The 19808-nt window shown below is 45.0% G+C and overlaps 2 protein-coding genes across 2 annotated transcripts; one reads left to right on the top strand and one right to left on the bottom strand.

The window, feature by feature from the left end:
- Positions 1–534: 534 nt before the first annotated feature.
- Positions 535–7712, top strand: LOC110504664 (N-acetyllactosaminide beta-1,3-N-acetylglucosaminyltransferase 2-like). Its single transcript, XM_021583433.2, has 2 exons — positions 535–739; positions 6006–7712. The coding sequence occupies exon 2, from the start codon at positions 6010–6012 to the stop codon at positions 7498–7500; it is 1491 nt and encodes a 496-aa protein (XP_021439108.2). The 5' UTR covers positions 535–739; positions 6006–6009; the 3' UTR covers positions 7501–7712.
- Positions 7713–11155: 3443 nt separating this feature from the next.
- Positions 11156–19495, bottom strand: LOC118946010 (leucine-rich repeat extensin-like protein 3). The gene is made up of 4 exons (XM_036969677.1): positions 19487–19495; positions 15084–15714; positions 12705–13306; positions 11156–11275 (listed from the first exon to the last, which is right to left on the bottom strand). Exons 1-4 carry the CDS (start codon positions 19493–19495, stop codon positions 11156–11158), a joined length of 1362 nt encoding a protein of 453 aa, XP_036825572.1.
- Positions 19496–19808: the final 313 nt, after the last annotated feature.

Below are 19808 nucleotides of genomic sequence, written 5' to 3'. Positions count from 1 at the left end.
AGAAACTGATGCTGCTGCAGCATTGCTCATCTTCATTGTCGACATGGGTGTGGTTGAAATGTTGCCATCTTGGACTTCAAAATGTATGAACCCACATAAATCCCAACATGGCAACCACATGTGGGGCCAACATGGATACTGAGGACAACTTTATGAGAACCTTCTGGTTATCCTAGATGGGGGTCCAAGTGGTAACCATTCTTTAACTCACCTGGGATAAAACCTGGAGCCCATGTGGGTTATCACACAGTTGCCCACTAGGGTCCCTTAATAAGCCCAACATGGCAACCACACTTGGGGTCAGCTTGGATACTGAGGACAAAACTTTGTAGGTCCCTTTTGGGTTTACCTAATGTGGCCCATGTAACAGCCCTTTATTAACACTTATGTGCCCCACATGGAAATGTTGGCTGGGCTGGTTTTCAATTTAAAAAAGTTTTCATGAAGAAGGGCGTTTGTTTAGCTGCATTTAGTCATGGCTACCTTGTTTTGAGCCTGTTAAGTGTGTTTCTCATTGCTAGGTTTTATGGGTATTATGACTCAATAAAGCCAAACCTTGACTCAATAAAGCCAAACCCTTGACTTTCGCAATTGTGAAATACACGGTGTTGCTTACTGTATGTATACTTGAATGATCATTTTTCAACGGGAAATGTGCAAAAATGGAGTGGGACTTAAAAGTAAATAAACAACAGTAACATGTATGGTGCTGATTGATTGAAACTGAGTGATCGATCAGGTAAGGTATCTCTGTTCTCGTTTCTGACAATAGAGGGGAGTGTCCTTCATGTATATACCTGCAACTGGTTTTGCTGTAAACTGTAGGTAAATTCTTGCTCTGCCGCTATGCTGTTTCACAGTAGTTTGTATTGGTGGAGAACACTTCAAGGGGATCATTTGGTCTCCGGATCGTCTGAGAAGACCAAAGAAAAGATCATACCTTTGATTTATAGGCTATTATGTGATTATATAATTTACGTTTTGGCAAGCTCATTTTTATATCAATTGGCACACACGATGGATACAAATCCAAGTCAACGCTTATATTAGCCTATAATAGTCATATGGAAAAACATTTGTTTCAAAGGGGAAAATCAAGGTAGGATGTGGTCAAATTTACTAATTTTGAAGTACTCAGATATGCCTAATAGACGATCAATGAATTTTGAATATCATATAATTTTTAGATATTTCATTATTGATAAGGAATCTAAAGCCCTACTTTATTTTCCACTGTATATCCCAATACACATCACACTTGTTGTGCCATGTTTGTTACATACTCATAAATGGCAGTGCTTGACTTGGGATTAAATAAGTGCAGGGTCTGTCTTTTTCCAAGTCAATCCATTAGACTGTTCACCAAAATTCACAAATTACATTATGCTATAGAAACCTCTGATGGGTACATACACATTTTCCATGACTTAACCAACTTTTCATGACTATTATTATAGCCTACATGAAAAAGTAACCATTATTGACACTGAAAGGCAGCTGTGTCTGATCCCATGTAGGCCTACCATCTCCTGCCATTGTGCCCTTTATCAAGGAACTTAAACCCCCAGAAAGTAGAACTGTACTGTTAGTCACACGTTATCAAGATGTGGTCAACCTTCCACCTGGAGAGATCCTGTTTGTGCTTAGCTTTTGATCCAGCCCTGAAACACCCAAGTCTGCTTATCAAGGTCATGTTGAGCAGCTGATGTTTAGGCTATAATGTGGTTAGACTAGGGCTTGAACAAAAGCCTGCACACCCAGTAGCTATCCTGGAGGATGGTTGCCACCCTTGATATGCAATGTTACAGACTAGCGGCAAATAAACTTGAACAAAACGGAATCAGGAAATGAATGCCCACTCTCCATTTCAGATCAATGCAGATCCCACCTTCATTCAGCTTTGATCAACTTTGTGAATTTGGGCCGGCGATAAACTACTTTGTTTTATAGAGGAGTCAGTACGCAATTTCCCCAAAAATGATTAGAGCCGGTGTTGTGCCGAAAGTCTCCCCCGTCAGAATTATCCGCCCCTTCACGTCCTTCATTGCTGTGACTTGCTTGCTAGTTGATATTTCTGCTCTTCACTCCGTTGTCAGTTTAGCCTATATTTCACTGATCTTAGTAGCAGAAAGCAATTTATCTGCAGTTTTCGGTTTGGCTATTTGTTTCAAGTGTATGTGGCGGTTCTAGCTTGTATGGCGCTCTTGGTGACCCCCCCTCAGCCCCCGGTTCCGGTGTTGTGCAGAAAAGCTCCCCCTTGCCAGAATCCCCCCCGTCTCGCGTGAACTCGCACGCACTCAATTCTTCATTGCTGCGATTTGCTTGCTTGTTGGGATTTCTGGCCTGCATTTCATTATTTTTTTTTATGTCGGTTTGATCGCGTGGGAGGCACTAGTAATGTCTGCAGTTTTCGGTTTGGCTATTTGTTTCAGGTGTATTAGTCGATAAATACATCTCTTTGCTTTTCTGGCAGGGGGGAGCTTTTTGGCACAACACCAGCACCGCAAGATCCGCTACTGATTTTGTATTAGTCTATAAATAAATATCTTTGCCATAATTCGTCATCTCTCCCATGTCTTATTCGGAGAGTAATTTTTAAAGTGTAAGGATAATAATTCAACCACAGTTGTTCTGAAATGTTTATTGCTTGCCAACATTTTACTCCCTCCTCTATGTTTAATATAACACACATTCAGTTGAAGTGGGAAGTTTACATACTCCTTAGCCAAATACATTTAAACTCAGTTTTTCACAATGCCTGACATTTAATCCTAGTAAAAAGTCCCTGTTTTAGGTCAGTTAGGATCACCACTATTTTAAGAATGTGAAATGTCAGAATAATAGTTGAGAGAATTATTTATTTAAGCTTTTATGTCTTTCATCACAGTGGGTCAGAAGTTTACATACGCTCAATTAGTATTTGGTAGCATTGATTTTAAATTGTTTATCTCGGGTCAAATGTTTCGGGTAGCCACAAGCTTCCCACAATACGCTAGGTTAATTTTGGCCCATTCCTCCTGACAGAGCTGGTGTAACTGAGTCAGGTTTGTAGGCCTCCTTGCTCGCACACGCTTTTCAGTTATGCCCACAAATGTTCAATAGGATTGAGGTCAGGGCTTTGTGGTGGCCACTCCAATACCTTGACTTTGTTGTCCTTAAGCCATTTTGACACAACTTTGGAAGTATGCTTGGGGTCATTGTCCATTTGGAAGACCCATTTGCGACAAAGCGTTAACTACCTGACTGACGTCTTGAGATGTTGCTTCAATATATCCACATCATTTTCCAGCCGCATGATGCCATCTATTTTGTGAAGTGCATCAGTCCCTCCTGCAGCAAAGCACCCCCACAACATGATTCTGCCACCCCCGTGCTTCACGGTTGGGATGGTGTTCTTCGGCTTGCAAGCTTCCCCCTTTTTCCTCCAACATAATGATGGTCATTATGGCCAAACAGTTATATTTTTGTTTCATCAGACCAAAGGACATTTCTCCAAAAAGTATGATTTGCAGTTGCAAACCGTAGTCTGTCTTTTTTATGGATGTTTGGAGCAGTGGCTTCTTCCTTGCTGAGCGGCCTTTCAGGTTCTGCCGATTATAGGACTCATTTTACTTTTGTACCTGTTTCCTTCAGAATCTTCACAGGGTCCTTTGCTGTTGTTCTGGGATTGATTTGCACTTTTCGCACCAAAGTCTAGGAGACAGAACGCGTCTCCTTCCTGAGCAGTATGACGGCTGCGTGGTCCCATGGTGTTTATACTTGCATACTATTGTTTGTACAGATCAATGTGGTACCTTCAGGCATTTGGAAAGTGCTCCCAAGAATGAACCAGACCTGTGAAGGTCTCCATATTTTTTTCTGAGGTCTTGGCTGATTTCTTTTGATTTTCCCATGATGTCAAGCAAAGAGGCACTGAGTTTGAAGGTAGGCCTTGAAAGACATGCACAAGTTTTAATTTAATTTAATTTAACCTTTATTTAACCAGGAAGGGCTCATTGAGATTAAAATCTCTTTTTTAAGAGCGCCCTGGCCAAGAAAGGCAGCACCATTACAAAAAAATTACAGACAGACAACATGAAAAACTACAAGTAATCTAGTAAAAACCATTGAATTCACAAGAGTATAAAACAGCTAATTAAAAACATTGACAGATCAGGCATTCAGCCTCAAAATCCTTCATCAGTGATTTAAAAACACCAATCGGGACAAGTTCTTCCAATTTAAAAGTATTTTGTAAGGTGTTCCAAGATGATGGCGCAGAGTACATAAAAGCCCTTTTACCAAATTCAGTTCGGACATTTGGAACAGTTAGCAGGATAAAGTCCAGCGAACGAAGAGAGTACCCACCACATTTCTGAACAATAAAAATGCACAAATAAAAAGGTAGTAAACCCAAAATGGCTTTGTAGATAAAAGCATACCAGTGACTGAGCCTACGAGTGACTAGAGAAGGCCAGCCAATCCTGGTATACAAAGTACAGTGGTGCGTAAGGGTTTTGCAGTTTAAAATAAATCTCAAAGTGCCATGGTAAAGAGTGTCCATTGATCTCAAACACTGAGCGGAAGGAAGCATTCATATATAAAATATCCCCATAGTCTAGTAAAGGCATAAATGTAGCTGATACTAGCCTCCTTCTGGCTTCAAAAGAAAAACAGGCCTTATTCCTAAAATAAAATCCCAATTTCAGCTTCAATTTTTTTGTTGAGTTGGATCTCCCCCTTTTAAAAGTGGTAGGACAAATGCTGATTTCCAGATCTTTGGAATGTCATTACATTCCAGGGTTAGATTGAATAGAGATGTAAATGGTTCAGCTATGAAATCAGCTGCCAGATTTAAAAAGCAGGGATCCAAAAGATCAGGACCTGCAGGCTTTCTCTGATCTAAGGATTTCAGGGCTTTATGTACCACCTGCACTGAGAATGGCAAAAAGCTAAAAGTTTGACCAGCTCTCACTGGTTCACCCACACGGGGTTGTACAGAGACAGAGGACACTGAATCAAACAGCCTACCAGATGATACAAAGTGCTCATTGAAACAATTCAGCATTGAACAAGTACACCTCCAATTGACTCAAATTATGTCAATTAGACTATCAGAAGCTTCTAAAGCCATGACATAATTTTCTGACATTTTCCAAACTGTATAAAGGCACAGTCAACTTAGTGTATGTAAACTTCTGACCCACTGGAATTGTGATACAGTGAATTATAAGGGAAATAATCTGTCTGTAAACAATTTTTGGAAAAATTACTTGTGTCATGCACAAAGTAGATGTCCTAACCGACTTGCCAAAACTATAGTTTGTTAACAAGAAATTTGTGGAGTGGTTGAAAAACAAGTTTTATTGACTCCAACCTAAGTGTATGTAAACTTCCAACTTTATCTGTACATTAATTATTAATTTCGGTTGCCTATCGTGAAGTTTGTTCTATAGAAAGTATTTGACTCTGATGTGTGTCACAGAAAGTATTTGACTCTAGTCACAAAATTAAGGAAATTAGAGGGGGGGGGGGGATTCTGGCAAGGGAGAGATTTTCCTCAGGGGGGAGATTTTCGGCACAACACCTGTTCGGCGACGTGCCCAAGTCAAGCACTAATAAATTACTTAAAATAAGATGTATTCTTATCCGGTATTTGAAATTAAATATTTTACATTAAAGCAATTGTCTGAGGACGGTGCTGGACCATCTGACATAAAAACAAATGAGGACTGTTGATGAAAAAGCTTTAAATAAAGGTAAAAATCCAGGCATGTCACATGATTGTCCAAAACACAGGGCCCTAGTCATTATTCTTAGTTAGTCATGTAGCTGTATTGATTTAAGTGACAAAAGATTGCAATAATAAAATCTCCCACCTCTCTCCTCCCCTCCTCTCTCACTCCCCTTATCATTCCTCCCTCTCTCTCCTTACATCTCTTCCCCATTTCTTCCCTACTCTTCTCCAAATGTATCCCGCCACCTCTCCACTGCCTGCTCTCTCTCCCTTGCTCCTCTTTCTGTAGTTAAATGGCGTGCTACCATTGGCGGTGGCGGCGTGTTCTCCTATGCCTGTGCTGTACTCCAGGTGTCCTGGTGGGATCTCTCTGTGTGTACGTCACCCTGGCTGTGTGCTATGGTACTACCACCACCACAGGCCCAGGCGTTGCTGCCCCTATCCCACAAACTCCACCAGAGCGCTTCATTGCACTGGGGTTAACTAGTAATGGCACCGTGGCCCCCCATCCCACCAGCTCCTTCTGGGACCCCAAGCCCCACGGAGGAGCTCTCTGGAACCTGCTCCAGTTACACATTGACCGCCACTACAACCCCATCCTGATGCCCAGCAGAGAGTACAATTACCATCTTGATACCAATAATAACAATAATAAAAACTATTTGCGGTTTTCCTTCCCCACCTTGAGTGCAGGGTTCTCTGAGATTGGGAACTTGACGTCTCAAATGGCAGATTTCCCGGAGCTGCCCCTGCAGATGCAGATGTTTGTGCGCTCCATGCACTTCAGGGACTACCCTGTCCTCATTGAGCCTGCTAAACTGTGTGGGCGTGGGCCAAGGAAGGGACAGGGGCCTTTCCTAGTGCTGGCCATTAAGACCAAGGCTCTGAACTTTGAGAACCGTCAAGCCATCCGGCAGACATGGGGCCGGGCGGGATGGGTGGCAGGGGCGACAGGGAACGGCGGTGTGGTGCGGAGGGTCTTCCTCCTAGGGAAGAACCACGCAGAGTCCCGAGTTGACGTCAACGAGCTGCTGCAGCTGGAGAGCCGCCGGTACAGGGACATCCTCCAGTGGGACTTCCACGACTCCTTCTTTAACCTCACCCTGAAGGACGTGCTGCTGTGGGACTGGCTCTCCACCCGCTGCTCCATGGCACGCTTCGTCTTTAAAGGGGACGACGACGTCCTGTTGCGGACCCCTGCTCTCTTAGACTACCTCCGGGAGCAGACGATCCTGTCAGGTGCGCCTGGGTCAGAGTTTATGAAGGGATTCATGGTAGGGGATGTGATAGGAGCAGCCAGCCCCAACAGAGTCAACACTACCAAGTACTTTATTCCTGCTAGTTTCTATAATGGTCTGTACCCTCCGTACGGGGGTGGGGGAGGGGTGGTGTACTCAGGGGAGCTGGCCCTGAGGCTCAACCGTATTTCCCGGAGAGTTCACCTGTACCCCATTGATGATGTCTACGTGGGCATGTGCCTCCACAGGCTCGGGGTCCACCCCATCCACCACCCCGCCTTCCTCACCTTCGACTTCCCCAAGAAAGATAGGGAAGAGCGGTGTGCGTACCACACTATCTTACTGGTACACAAACGCAGCCCTGCTCAGGTGATGAAGCTGTGGTCAGAGATAATGAGGAACCAGACAGAGTGCAACAGCACCATCCTGAGAACTGAGAAGGAGAACAAGAATACATTTCTGATAGATTCATTTAGTGTGAAAGACAACAAGGGACAGGAACTTCTGACGGATCCATGGGGTAGTTCTGAAAATTCAGCTCTATAGAGAAGTAATCACTGACTGGTATGAAACTGACTTAAAGCTGCAATATGCAACTTTGTGAGTGACCCAACCAAATTCACAAATGTTAGCTATACGAGCTCAGGTGCATTTTGTTTCCAATGATTATCCTTGAGATTTTTCTACAGCTTGATTGGAGTCCACCTGTGGTAAATTAAATTGATTGGACATGATTTGGAAAGGCACACACCTGTCTATATAAGGTCCCACAGTTGACAGTGCATGTCAGAGCAAAAACCAAGCCATGAGGTCGAATGAATTGTCCGTAGAGCTCCAATACAGGATTGTGTCGATGCACAGATCTGGGGAAGGGTACCAAAAAATGTCTGCAGCATTGAAGGTCCCCAAGAACACAGTGGCCTCCATCATTCTTTAAATGGAAGAAGTTTGGAACCACCAAGACTCTCCCTAGAGCTGGCCCGGCGGAAGAAGGGTCTAAGTCAGGGAGGTGACCAAGAACCTCATGGTCACTCTGACAGAGTTCGTCTGTGGAGATGTGAGGTTCCCTGGCTGGGACCGAGAGACTGAAAAACAGCTTCTGAGTAACCGGCTACCACCCGGTTACTCAACCATGCACCTTATATACATAGACATGGAATCACTGGTCCCTTTAATAATGGAACACTAGTCACTTTAATAATGTTTACATACCTCTTTACTCATTTCATATGTATATACTGTATTCTGCTGTATTTTAGTCAATGCCATTCAGACATTGCTCGTCCGAATATTTATATATTTCTTAATTCCATTCTTTTACTTTTAGATTGTGTGTATTGTTGTGAATTGTTAGATACTACTGCACTGTTGGAGCTAGGAACACAAGCATATCTTGGCCAGGTCGCAGTTGTAAATGAGAACTTCTCAACTGGCCTACCTGGTGAAATATATATATATTTTTTAAAAGATTAGATTTTTTGAGGGAGAACCTTCCAGAAGGACAACCATCTCTGCAGCACTCCATCAATCAGGCCTTTATGGTAGAGTGGCCAGACGGAAGCCACTCCTCAGTAAAAGGCACATAACAGCCCGCTTGGAGTTTGCCAAAAGGACTCAGACCATGAGAAAAAAGATTCTCTGGTCTGACGAAACCAAGATTGAACTCTGGCCTGATTGCCAAGCGTCACATCTGGAGGAAACCTGGCACCATCCCTACGGTGAAGCATAGTGCTGTTTTTCAGTGGCAGGGACTGGGAGACTATTCAGGATCGAGGGTAAGATGAACAGAGTAAAGTACAGGGAGATCCTTGATGAAAACCTGCTTCAGAGCGCTCAGGACCTCAGACAGGGGTGAAGGTTCACCTTCCAACAGGACAATGACCTTGGCACACAGCCAAGATAGTGCTGGAGTGGCATCGGGACAAGTCTCTGAATGTCCTTGAGTAGCCCAGCCAGAGCCCGGACTTGAACCCGATCGAACATCTCTGGAGAGACCTGAAAATAGCTGTGCAGCAACGCTCCCCATCCAACCTGACAGAGGTTGAGAGGATGTGCAGAGAAGAATGGGAGAAACCTGTACATGTGATATCATTTTTGTTTTTGCTTTGTCATTATGGGGTTATTGTGTGTAGATTGATGAGGGGGAAAATACTATTTAATCCATTTTAGAATAAGGCTGTAACGTAACAAAATGTGGAAAAATTCAAGGGGTCTGAATAGTTTCCGAATACACCGTAGAGCTGTCATCGTCATTGAAAGCATGTTGGAAATTCTGAGGAAATGTTTATAGTAATATTTTTTTTATTATGATTTATCAGGAGGTGCTGCAGCACTCTTAGCACCCCACGGCTCTGCTGCCACTTGACTATGGGGAAGAGAGCTATTCACTGACTGGCTATCCTATTATGTAAAGCTGACGTGATGGTGATTGTCTATAGAGAAGGTGTGCTGCCACTTGACAATGGAGAGGAGCATGAGAATGGGGAACAGTACCGATTTATTAATGTAAACCCATTATTACTGTAAACCCATTATTACTGTAAACCTATTATTACTGTAAACACAACGATGTGAGGAACCTGAGGAAATACTAGACTGGTTGTTTTAAAACTGACTCAAATTATAGATGGTGATGGAGAAAGGTATCCTCTCAGCTGAGAACTGCCCTGTAATAAGGCCCCACAGTGTGATAAACGTGAACCTACGTTTGACAGAAATACTGGATGTCGTTTGTTTTTACTGATGTTGAAGAACTGTTTGTTTGTGACGGCATGTAAGTATTTGATGAAGTATTAAACAGAATGACCTACTTGGTACACAGTCAACTGTGAAGGCCATATACTGCATACATTGCTCATTGCCTCCTGTTGAACAGGTTTGGGTCGCATGCTGTGGGCAGGAATTGTCATGCTCAGTTTTTGGGCTCGGGGGCTAGTTATGAGCAAAGTCAGAATCATGAGGTGCAACGAACATGTTAAGATGAATTACATTTCATTGATTTGACCACTGCCACTGCATAATGGCTGAGTTAGATCTGAGGTTTGGTTATCCCAAACCAACAGATGAGTAGGTAAATAAGTGTGTAAATGAACCTCTCTGACAAATGTTGTGCACTTTCAATGTTTCTCTGAACAATAACCATTTTAATATTTGATTATTTAATTTTGAATCAGACATCTGGACAAAACTCTTAAACCTATCAGTCCTGAGACCCCCCCCCAAAAAAATCTGCTTTTAATTTATCTGCATGTCCAGACCTTATATTTAACCTCATAGTGATATGTTTTACCATTTTCTTTTTTAGGATAACCAGGGTTACAAAAATAACACAAAACAATTTGACAAACATGAGTTTTATTTGCAAATGTCAATAAAAAATGTCTGTCAAAGCAAAAACCTTATAAAAATGAATGTTTATGAATGCTATAAGTATAGAAATGGTTTGCTCAGTGAGAAATGAATATCCAACTAGTCAGTGATAACTATGTGGAGTTTGGAGTTGTGACCGCAAGTATGTGAGTTTATTACAGTATTATAGACACTATGTCCTGGGATTTCCTCTGATCGACGTACCTTCTACCGACTTGTATGGCTTGTGGACATCAGAGTGAGATTCTCAGCTTTTTTGTACCTCAAGCCATTCGGGATCCACTCTTGTCTGACAAACACCACTCTAGGTCAGCCCCCATAATTTACACAGTTGGTATCTATGGATACAAAAGAAATAGACAAATCCAACGATACAACCCAGAATGTAGCTCACAAACACCATGTTTAAAAGGGGTTAGAAGTCCAGCGTTGCAATGGGACTCATTGGGTTAATTATATTGTAAGTATTTTTCTGATGACACAATCATTATGTACATATATTATGACACAACCTCAGTCAGGGTGTCATGGACCAGTTCAATATTTCCACCATTCACCTCTTTTTCAACATAGCTTAGCAAAGCCTGCTCATGTTCCTCTCTAGGACAGGTGGTATAAGTACTGTATGATATACCTAACCTACATTATGTCCATGGGATGCTAAGTCCAACCCCCAAATACATGTTAAAACAGCAGGATGTTTGATTGGATTCATGGGGTGGGAGAGTACAATCCTCAATATATTCTTCAGCACCAGTGTATTCTGAGGGGGACATTGGTGTGAACATCTGTCCAGGGGATTGTCATAAACATCTCAACAATACAAGCTGCTCTACACTCTGTCCTCTTCTTCCTTCTTCTCATCCTCAGTGTCTTCCCCACTTTCACTGTAGTGGACATTACAGCGGTTGGTGTTGACGAAGACATCGCTCTCGTCATCCTCTGAGTCCCCCTTTCCAGGCAACATGCACACACTGCTTTCAGCTTGTGCCTTCCTCAGTGTGTGTGTGTGTGTGTGTGTGTGTGTGTGTGTGTGTGTGTGTGTGTGTGTGTGTCAGAAGTCAAATTACATCCCTTGGGGGGGGGGGGGGGGGGGGTTAGGATTATTTGAAACAATTGTTTTTATATTTGAACAACAGCAGGACAAACAATAGCTTATCAAGTGTGTTGGCCTTGCAGTTACCATGGTAATGCAGGTGCTGGCAAAATGGGGTTTACTGGTATGTTACTTCTATAGGTGAAGCTACACTATATGTACTAAAGTATGTAGACACCCCTTCAAATTAGTGGATTCGGCTATTTCAGCCACACCCGTTGCTGATAGGTGTATAAACTAGAGCACACAGCCATACAATCTCCATAGACAAACATTGGCAGTAGAAGGGCCTTACTGAAGAGCTCAGTGACTCGCAACGTGGCACCGTCATAGAATGCCACCTTTCCAACAAGTCAGGTGGTCAAATTTCTGTCCTGCTAGAGCTGCCCTGGTCAACTGTAAGTGCTGTTATTGTGAAGTGAAAATGTCTAGGAGCAACGACAGCTCAACCGCGAAGAGGTAGGGCACACAAGCTCACAGAACGGGCCTTCCGAGTGCTGAAGTGCGTAAAAATGGCCAAGCAGCCGCACACAAGCCTAAGATCATCATGCGTAATGCAAAGCGTCGGTTGAAGTGGTGTAAAGTTCGCCGTCCACGGCTGGAGTGGTGTAAAGTTCGCCGTCCACGGCTGGTGTGGTGTAAAGCTCGCCGTCCACGGCTGGTGTGGTGTAAAGCTTGCCGTCCACGCTGGAGTGGTGTAAAGTTCGCCGTCCACGGCTGGTGTGGTGTAAAGTTCGCCGTCCACGGCTGGAGTGGTGTAAAGCTTGCCGTCCACGGCTGGTGTGGTGTAAAGTTCGCCGTCCACGGCTGGAGTGGTGTAAAGTTCGCCGTCCACGGCTGGTGTGGTGTAAAGCTCGCCGTCCACGGCTGGAGTGGTGTAAAGTTCGCCGTCCACGGCTGGTGTGGTGTAAAGTTCGCCGTCCACGGCTGGTGTGGTGTAAAGTTCGCCGTCCACAGCTGGTGTGGTGTAAAGCTCGCCGTGCACGGCTGGTGTGGTGTAAAGTTCGCCGTCCACGGCTGGTGTGGTGTAAAGCTCGCCGTCCACGGCTGGTGTGGTGTAAAGTTCGCCGTCCACGGCTGGTGTGGTGTAAAGTTCGCCGTCCACGGCTGGTGTGGTGTAAAGCTCGCCGTCCACGGCTGGTGTGGTGTAAAGCTCGCCGTCCACGGCTGGTGTGGTGTAAAGTTCGCCGTCCACGGCTGGTGTGGTGTAAAGCTCGCCGTCCGCGGCTGGAGTGGTGTAAAGTTCGCCGTCCACGGCTGGTGTGGTGTAAAGCTCGCCGTCCACGGTTGAAGTGGTGTAAAGTTCGCCGTCCACGGCTGGTGTGGTGTAAAGTTCGCCGTCCACGGCTGGTGAGGTGTAAAGTTCGCCGTCCACGGCTGGTGTGGTGTAAAGTTCGCCGTCCACGGCTGGTGAGGTGTAAAGCTCGCCGTCCACGGCTGGTGTGGTGTAAAGTTCGGCGTCCACGGCTGGAGTGGTGTAAAGTTTGCCGTCCACGGCTGGTGTGGTGTAAAGTTCGCCGTCCACGGCTGGTGAGGTGTAAAGCTCGCCGTCCACGGCTGGTGTGGTGTAAAGTTCGGCGTCCACGGCTGGAGTGGTGTAAAGTTCGCCGTCCACGGCTGGTGAGGTGTAAAGCTCGCCGTCCACGGCTGGTGAGGTGTAAAGTTCGCCGTCCACGGCTGGTGTGGTGTAAAGTTCGCCGTCCACGGCTGGTGAGGTGTAAAGCTTGCCGTCCACGGCTGGTGTGGTGTAAAGTTCGGCGTCCACGGCTGGAGTGGTGTAAAGTTCGCCGTCCACGGCTGGTGTGGTGTAGAGCTCGCCGTCCACGGCTGGTGTGGTGTAAAGTTCGCCGTCCACGGCTGGTGTGGTGTAAAGTTTGCTGTCCACGGCTGGAGTGGTGTAAAGTTCGCCGTCCACGGCTGGTGTGGTGTAAAGCTCGCCGTCCACGGTTGAAGTGGTGTAAAGTTTGCTGTCCACGGCTGGAGTGGTGTAAAGTTCGCCGTCCACGACTGGAGTGGTGTAAAGTTCGCCGTCCACGGCTGGTGTGGTGTAGAGCTCGCCGTCCACGGCTGGTGAGGTGTAAAGTTCGCCGTCCACGGCTGGTGTGGTGTAAAGTTCACCGTCCACGGCTGGAGTGGTGTAAAGTTTGCCGTCCACGGCTGGTGTGGTGTAAAGCTCGCCGTCCACGGCTGGAGTGGTGTAAAGTTTGCCGTCTACGGCTGGTGTGGTGTAAAGTTTGCCGTCCACGGCTGGTGTGGTGTAGAGCTCGCCGTCCACGGCTGGAGTGGTGTAAAGCTTGCCGTCCACGGCTGGAGTGGTGTAAAGTTCGCCGTCATTGGACTCTGGAGCAGTGGAAACATGTTCTCTAGAGTGATGAATCACATTTCACCATCTGGCAGTCCAACGGACGAATCTGGGTTTGGTGGATGCCAGGAGAACGCTACCTGCCTGAATGAATAGTGCAAACTGTAAAGTTTGGTGGAGGAGGAATAATGGTCTGGGGGTGTTTTTCATGGTTTGGGCTAGGCCCCTTAGTTCCAGTGAAGGGCAATCTTAACACTACAGCATACAATGACATTCTAGATGATTCTGTGCTTCAACTTTGTGGCAACATTTTGGGGAAGGACGTCATCTCTAGCTGACACCTTTGTTAACAGGTATGGTGTTCATTTTTTTGACTGACATTTTAGATCTATTTTGGATCCTTAGGATGTCCCTACCTCTATCAAGTATACATGTAAAATGGTTAAGTTTAGTCTTAGTTTAAGGTTCAGAGTAAGGATATCCCAAGGAATCCGGAAAGCAGTGACTGTTCATAGAGTGAGAGACGGGCAGTGGCGACACAGACATTCATTTGTTTGTTTTTTACAAGCGGCAGAAGTGATTCTGAAGTGATTCTGAAGTGATTCAGAAGTGATTCAGAAGTGATTCTGAAGTGATTCTGGAGTTTCTTCCCCAGATAGTTTCCTTGGAGACGTTTATGTATTTAAATCCAAAATATTGCCAGATTGGTTTTCACAGCTGTTTCATAAATTGTTCATTATTGTGAATTGTAACGCATCCCTTGACGGTGTTTGTTAGTTCAACATTATTAATTGTTGTATCATAAGACATTAAATAGATATATTTAACCACAAGGGTCTAATAATGAGCTATGATAAAAATAAATCATAATAGAGGACTACTGAAATAATACTATTTCAGTGTAGATAAAGGAAGGCCTGTTTAAAATGAAAACATGCCAGACAGACAATGCAGTGTATGAATCAAAGGTATTTGCATACGAATGGAGTGGAAATTAGCTGACTTTGTGATCTGTAAGGTAAGTAAAAATTGTATTTAATTTATTTGTATTTTAATCCCAGCCCCCACAGGAGGCCTTTTGCCTTTTGGTAGGCCGTCGATGTAAATAACAATTTGTTCTTGCCTAGTTAAATAAACTTGCCTAGTTAAATAAAGGTTAAATAATTTGTAAAAATAAATAACATTAATGTGTGGGGGGGGGGGACTGTCCGCAATAGGCTGAGAGAGGCTGGACTGAGGGCTTGTAGGCCTGTTGTAAGGCAGGTCCTCACCAGACATCACCGGCACAACGTCACCTATGGGCACAAACCCACCGTCGCTAGACCAGACAGGACTGGCAAAAAGTGCTCCGTTTTGTCTCACCAGGAGTGATGGTCGGACTCGCGTTTATCGTCGGAGGAATGAGAGTTACAATAAGGCCGGTACTCTGGAGCGGTGGAGGGTCTGGAGCGGTCTGGACCGGTGGAGGGTCTGTCACGGTCTGGAGCGGTGGAGGGTCTGTCACGGTCTGGGGCGGTGGAGGGTCTGTCACGGTCTGGGGCGGTGGAGGGTCTGTCACGGTCTGGGGCGGTGGAGGGTCTGTCACGGTCTGGGGCGGTGGAGGGTCTGTCACGGTCTGGAGCGGTGGAGGGTCTGTCACGGTCTGGGGCAGTGGAGGGTCTGTCACGGTCTGGGGCGGTGGAGGGTCTGTCACGGTCTGGGGAGGTGGAGGGTCTGTCACGGTCTGGAGCGGTGGAGGGTCTGTCACGGTCTGGAGCGGTGGAGGGTCTGTCACGGTCTGGGGCGGTGGAGGGTCTGTCACGGTCTGGGGCGGTGGAGGGTCTGTCACGGTCTGGGGCGGTGGAGGGTCTGTCACGGTCTGGAGCGGTGGAGGGTCTGTCACGGTCTGGGGCGGTGGAGGGTCTGTCACGGTCTGGGGCGGTGGAGGGTCTGTCACGGTCTGGGGCGGTGGAGGGTCTGTCACGGTCTGGGGCGGTGGAGGGTCTGTCACGGTCTGGGGCGGTGGAGGGTCTGTCACGGTGGAGGGTCTGTCACGGTCTGGGGCGGTGTGTCACAGCGTCATTGGACTGAGCTTGTTGACATTGCAGGCAATCTCAATGCTGTGCGTTACAGGGAAGACATCCTCCTCCCTCATGTGGTACCCTTCCTGCAGGCTCATCCTGACATGACCTTCCAGCATGACAATGCCACCAGCCATACTGCTCGTTCTGTGCGTGTTTTCCTGCAAGACAGGAATGTCAGTGTTCTGCGATGGCCAGCGAAGAGCCCGGATCTCAATCCCATTGAGCACGTCTGGGACCTGTTGGATCGCAGGGTGAGGGCTAGGGCCATTCCCCCCACAAATGTCCGGGAACTTGCAGGTGCCTTGGTGAAAGAATGGGGTAACATCTCACAGCAAGAACTGACAAATCTGTTGCAGTCCATGAGGAGAAGATGCACTGCAATACTTAATGTAGCTGGTGGCCACCAGATACTGACTGTTAATTTTGATTTTGACCCCACCCTTTGTTCAGGGACACATTATTCCCTTTATGTTAGTCACATGTCTGTGGAACTTGTTCAGTTTATGTTTCAGTTATTGAATCTTGTTATGTTCATACATATTTAAACTTACATGTTAAGTTTGCTGAAAATAAATGCAGTTGACAGTGAGAGTTTAGGTCTTCATGTGGATCAAATCTGTAGGCTACTGTGGGCTAAATCAATAACAAACAGCTGAAATGTTCAGGCTTCATCCTGATCTGTGATCAAAACAGGCTGGGGTGTTTTCGGTTCCATTTAGTCTAAGGTTATGCGTAAGCACGCAACTGCACTGAAATGAATAGCCTGATTCAATGGGATTCTCCTGAATAATACATAATTTGTATCTGTTCAGATGTTTGGTCTATTCATAGACCCATAGCGATTCTAACTTTTTGGTATTTTGCGCTAGGCATAGCTCTAAATTGCAGAGCATTTAATAACCAACCACATTATCCTGTGATGTTGAGGCTGAGCAAGACCTTCCATAGGCTAGTAGACAATGCAGAAATAATCGTGGAGTTAATCATTATTATAGCCTAGATCACTTTATATAATCTGAACCATTGTTTTTCCTATGGCTAAGCATGGTAGCATACAGTGCCTTGCGAAAGTATTCGGCCCCCTTGAACTTTGCGACCTTTTGCCACATTTCAGGCTTCAAACATAAAGATATAAAACTGTATTTGTTTGTGAAGAATCAACAACAACGACATTTATTGGATATTTCAAACTTTTTTAACAAATCAAAAACTGAAAAATTGGGCGTGCAAAAGTATTCAGCGACAAGAAAAATTATTTGAAGCCTGAAATGTGGCAAGAGGTCGCAAAGTTCAAGGGGGCCGAATATTTTCGCAAGGCACTGTATGCTTTTTGCTTGTCGCTTTAACAAGGGTTAGGCCTATATCCTCACATACCCCCTCAATCTAAACCCTGCTTTTAACCATAATACATATCCACAGAAATCTACAGTCGAGGCCAAAAATTTTGAGAATGACACAAATATTAACTTTCACAAAGTCTGCTGCCTCAGTTTGTGTGATGGCAATTTGCATACACTCCAGAATGTTATGGCGAGTGATCAGATGAATTGCAATTAATTGCAAAGTTCCTATTTGCCATGCAAGGACAAGGCTGGAGATCACGCTGTCATGCTGATTGAGTTCGAATAACAGACTGGAAGCTTCAAAAGGAGGGTGGTGCATGGAATCATTGTTCTTCCTCTGTCATCCATGGTTACCTGCAAGGAAACACATGCCGTCATCATTGCTTTGCACAAAAAGAGCTTCACAGGCAAGGATATTGCTGCCAGTAAGATTGCACCTACATCAACCATTTATCGGCTCATCAAAAACTTCAAGGAGACCGGTTCAATTGTTGTGAAGAAGGCTTCAGGGCGCCCAAGAAAGTCCAGCAAGTGCCAGGACCGTCTCCTAAAGTTGATTCAGCTACGGGATCGGAGCACAACCAGTAGAGCTTGCTCAGGAATGGCAGCAGGCAGGTGTGAGTGCATCTGCACGCACAGTGAGGCAAAGACTTTTGGAGGATGGCCTGGTGTCAAGAAGGGCAGCAAAGAAGCCACTTCTCCAGGAAAAACATCAGGGACAGACTGATATTCTGCAAAAGGTACAGGGATTGGACTGCTGAGGACTGGGGTAAAGTCATTTTCTCCAATGAATCCCCTTTCCGATTGTTTGGGGCATCCGGAAAAAAGCTTGTCCTGAGAAGACCAGATGAACGCTACCATCAGTCCTGTGTCATGCCAACCATTCATGTGTGGGGTTGCTTCTCAGCCAAGGGACTGGGCTCACTCACAATTTTGCCTAAGAACACAGCCATGAATAAAGAATGGTACCAACACATCCTCAGAGAGCAACTTCTCCCAACCATCCAGGAACAGTTTGGTGATGAACAATACCTTTTCCAGCATGATGGAGCACCTTGCCATAAGGCAAAAGTGATAACTAAGTGGCTCGGGGAACAAAACATCGATATTTTGGGTCCATGGCCAGGAAACTCCCCAGACCTGAATCCCATTGAGAACTTGTGGTCAATCCTCAAGAGGCGGGTGGACAAACAAAAACCCACACATTCTGACAAACTCCAAGCATTGCTTATGCAAGAATGGGCTGCCATCAGTCAGGAGGTGGCCCAGAAGTTAATTGACAGCATGCCATGGCATGTGAACTATGAAAAAAATATTTTATTTCTCGAATGTGTTTATAGCGGCTAAGAAACGGAAAAAAACGTATGCGCTTTCTTTCCTTTTCAGCAGCTCTTACCCCAGTTTCACTACGGGACTTATGAGATGCTTGTAATTATACTTCAGTATTCCATAGTAACATCTGACAAAAATATAAATAGGTGAAATCATGTTATCAGTTTGTTTTGGTATTTTAACCTGCGTGTCCTGACCGCGTCTGGTGTGGGTAGACAAAATCAACCTGTGCGTAATGGCGCTAGTGCGGTCTGGTCAGCATGTAAGTTTGTAGTCACCATCACATGCTGACCACATGCTCAAGTGTCTGACCACACTTCAGTCGGTAGTAATGCACTGTAAAGTTTGTTGCCTACCTCCATATTAAGTCAAAATAAGAAAAAGAAGCCCGTAGGGAGGAGAGATGATGAGAAACTATTTCGGTTTACAGTTTTATCTGTGGATTAATTGTCGGTGTAGAGGACCTTGTGCCTTTCAAGTAAAATAACCCCGTGTTTATATCCCAGGATAAATTAGCTAACAGCAGCAAGCTAGCTAGCTAAATTTCCATAAATGTGTAATAATTTTCAACCTGCCCACAAATTCATATAATTGGTTCAGAGTATGTTCTGATATTTCAACCCGTGTGTGCCCATCGCTTCTAGTGTGGATGAACAAAATCAACGTGCTCGTGTCCGGTTTGGTCAGCATGTTATAGTGCAATTAACGTACGGTTAAGTGTTGCGTTGTGGCTTTGCCAGCATGCATCTAAAAACATTTTTTGAGTTTTCCCCACCAAGATTTACATGCTAAAATCACCACTGGGTATTGACTCATGTTGTGGTACTCCGAGTTAACAGATAGCAAAAATATAATGAGCATAACATTGTAGGTGGCATACATATCCAACAACAGGCTAACTAGTAATACATTTAAAAAAATGTCAGCCAGCGCAAGGTGATGCCATAAAATGAACAAGTTTTGTTTTGGGCCAAGTGGCAAGCTGTCCACACCCACATACACTTGAAATTGGCCACTTGCTACATACCTTACACATTTTTGCAGTTCAGATGTACATCTTCACTGTAGGTCAAAGATTCTGGGTTGTCGAATGGCATGTGAACTATGAAAAAAATATTTTATATCTCGAATGTGTTTATAGCGGCTAAGAAACGGAAAAAACGTATGCGCTTTCTTTCCTTTTCAGCAGCTCTTACCCCAGTTTCACTACGGGACTTATAGCAAAGAGTTAAAGCTAGCAAATATATTTATAACTAACCCTTCTGTCTGTAGTTGTATTATTTTCCTTGTCTGGGGAGCATTCAAGAACCGAATGCTGCTGTGAATAGATAGTATGTGTTTCTCCAATG

Source organism: Oncorhynchus mykiss, chromosome 31 (genome assembly GCF_013265735.2).
Source record: "Oncorhynchus mykiss isolate Arlee chromosome 31, USDA_OmykA_1.1, whole genome shotgun sequence".
Taxonomy (NCBI): domain Eukaryota; kingdom Metazoa; phylum Chordata; class Actinopteri; order Salmoniformes; family Salmonidae; genus Oncorhynchus; species Oncorhynchus mykiss.
The sequence above is the reverse complement of the archived record's forward strand: the minus strand, read 5'-3'. Positions and strand labels throughout refer to the sequence as shown.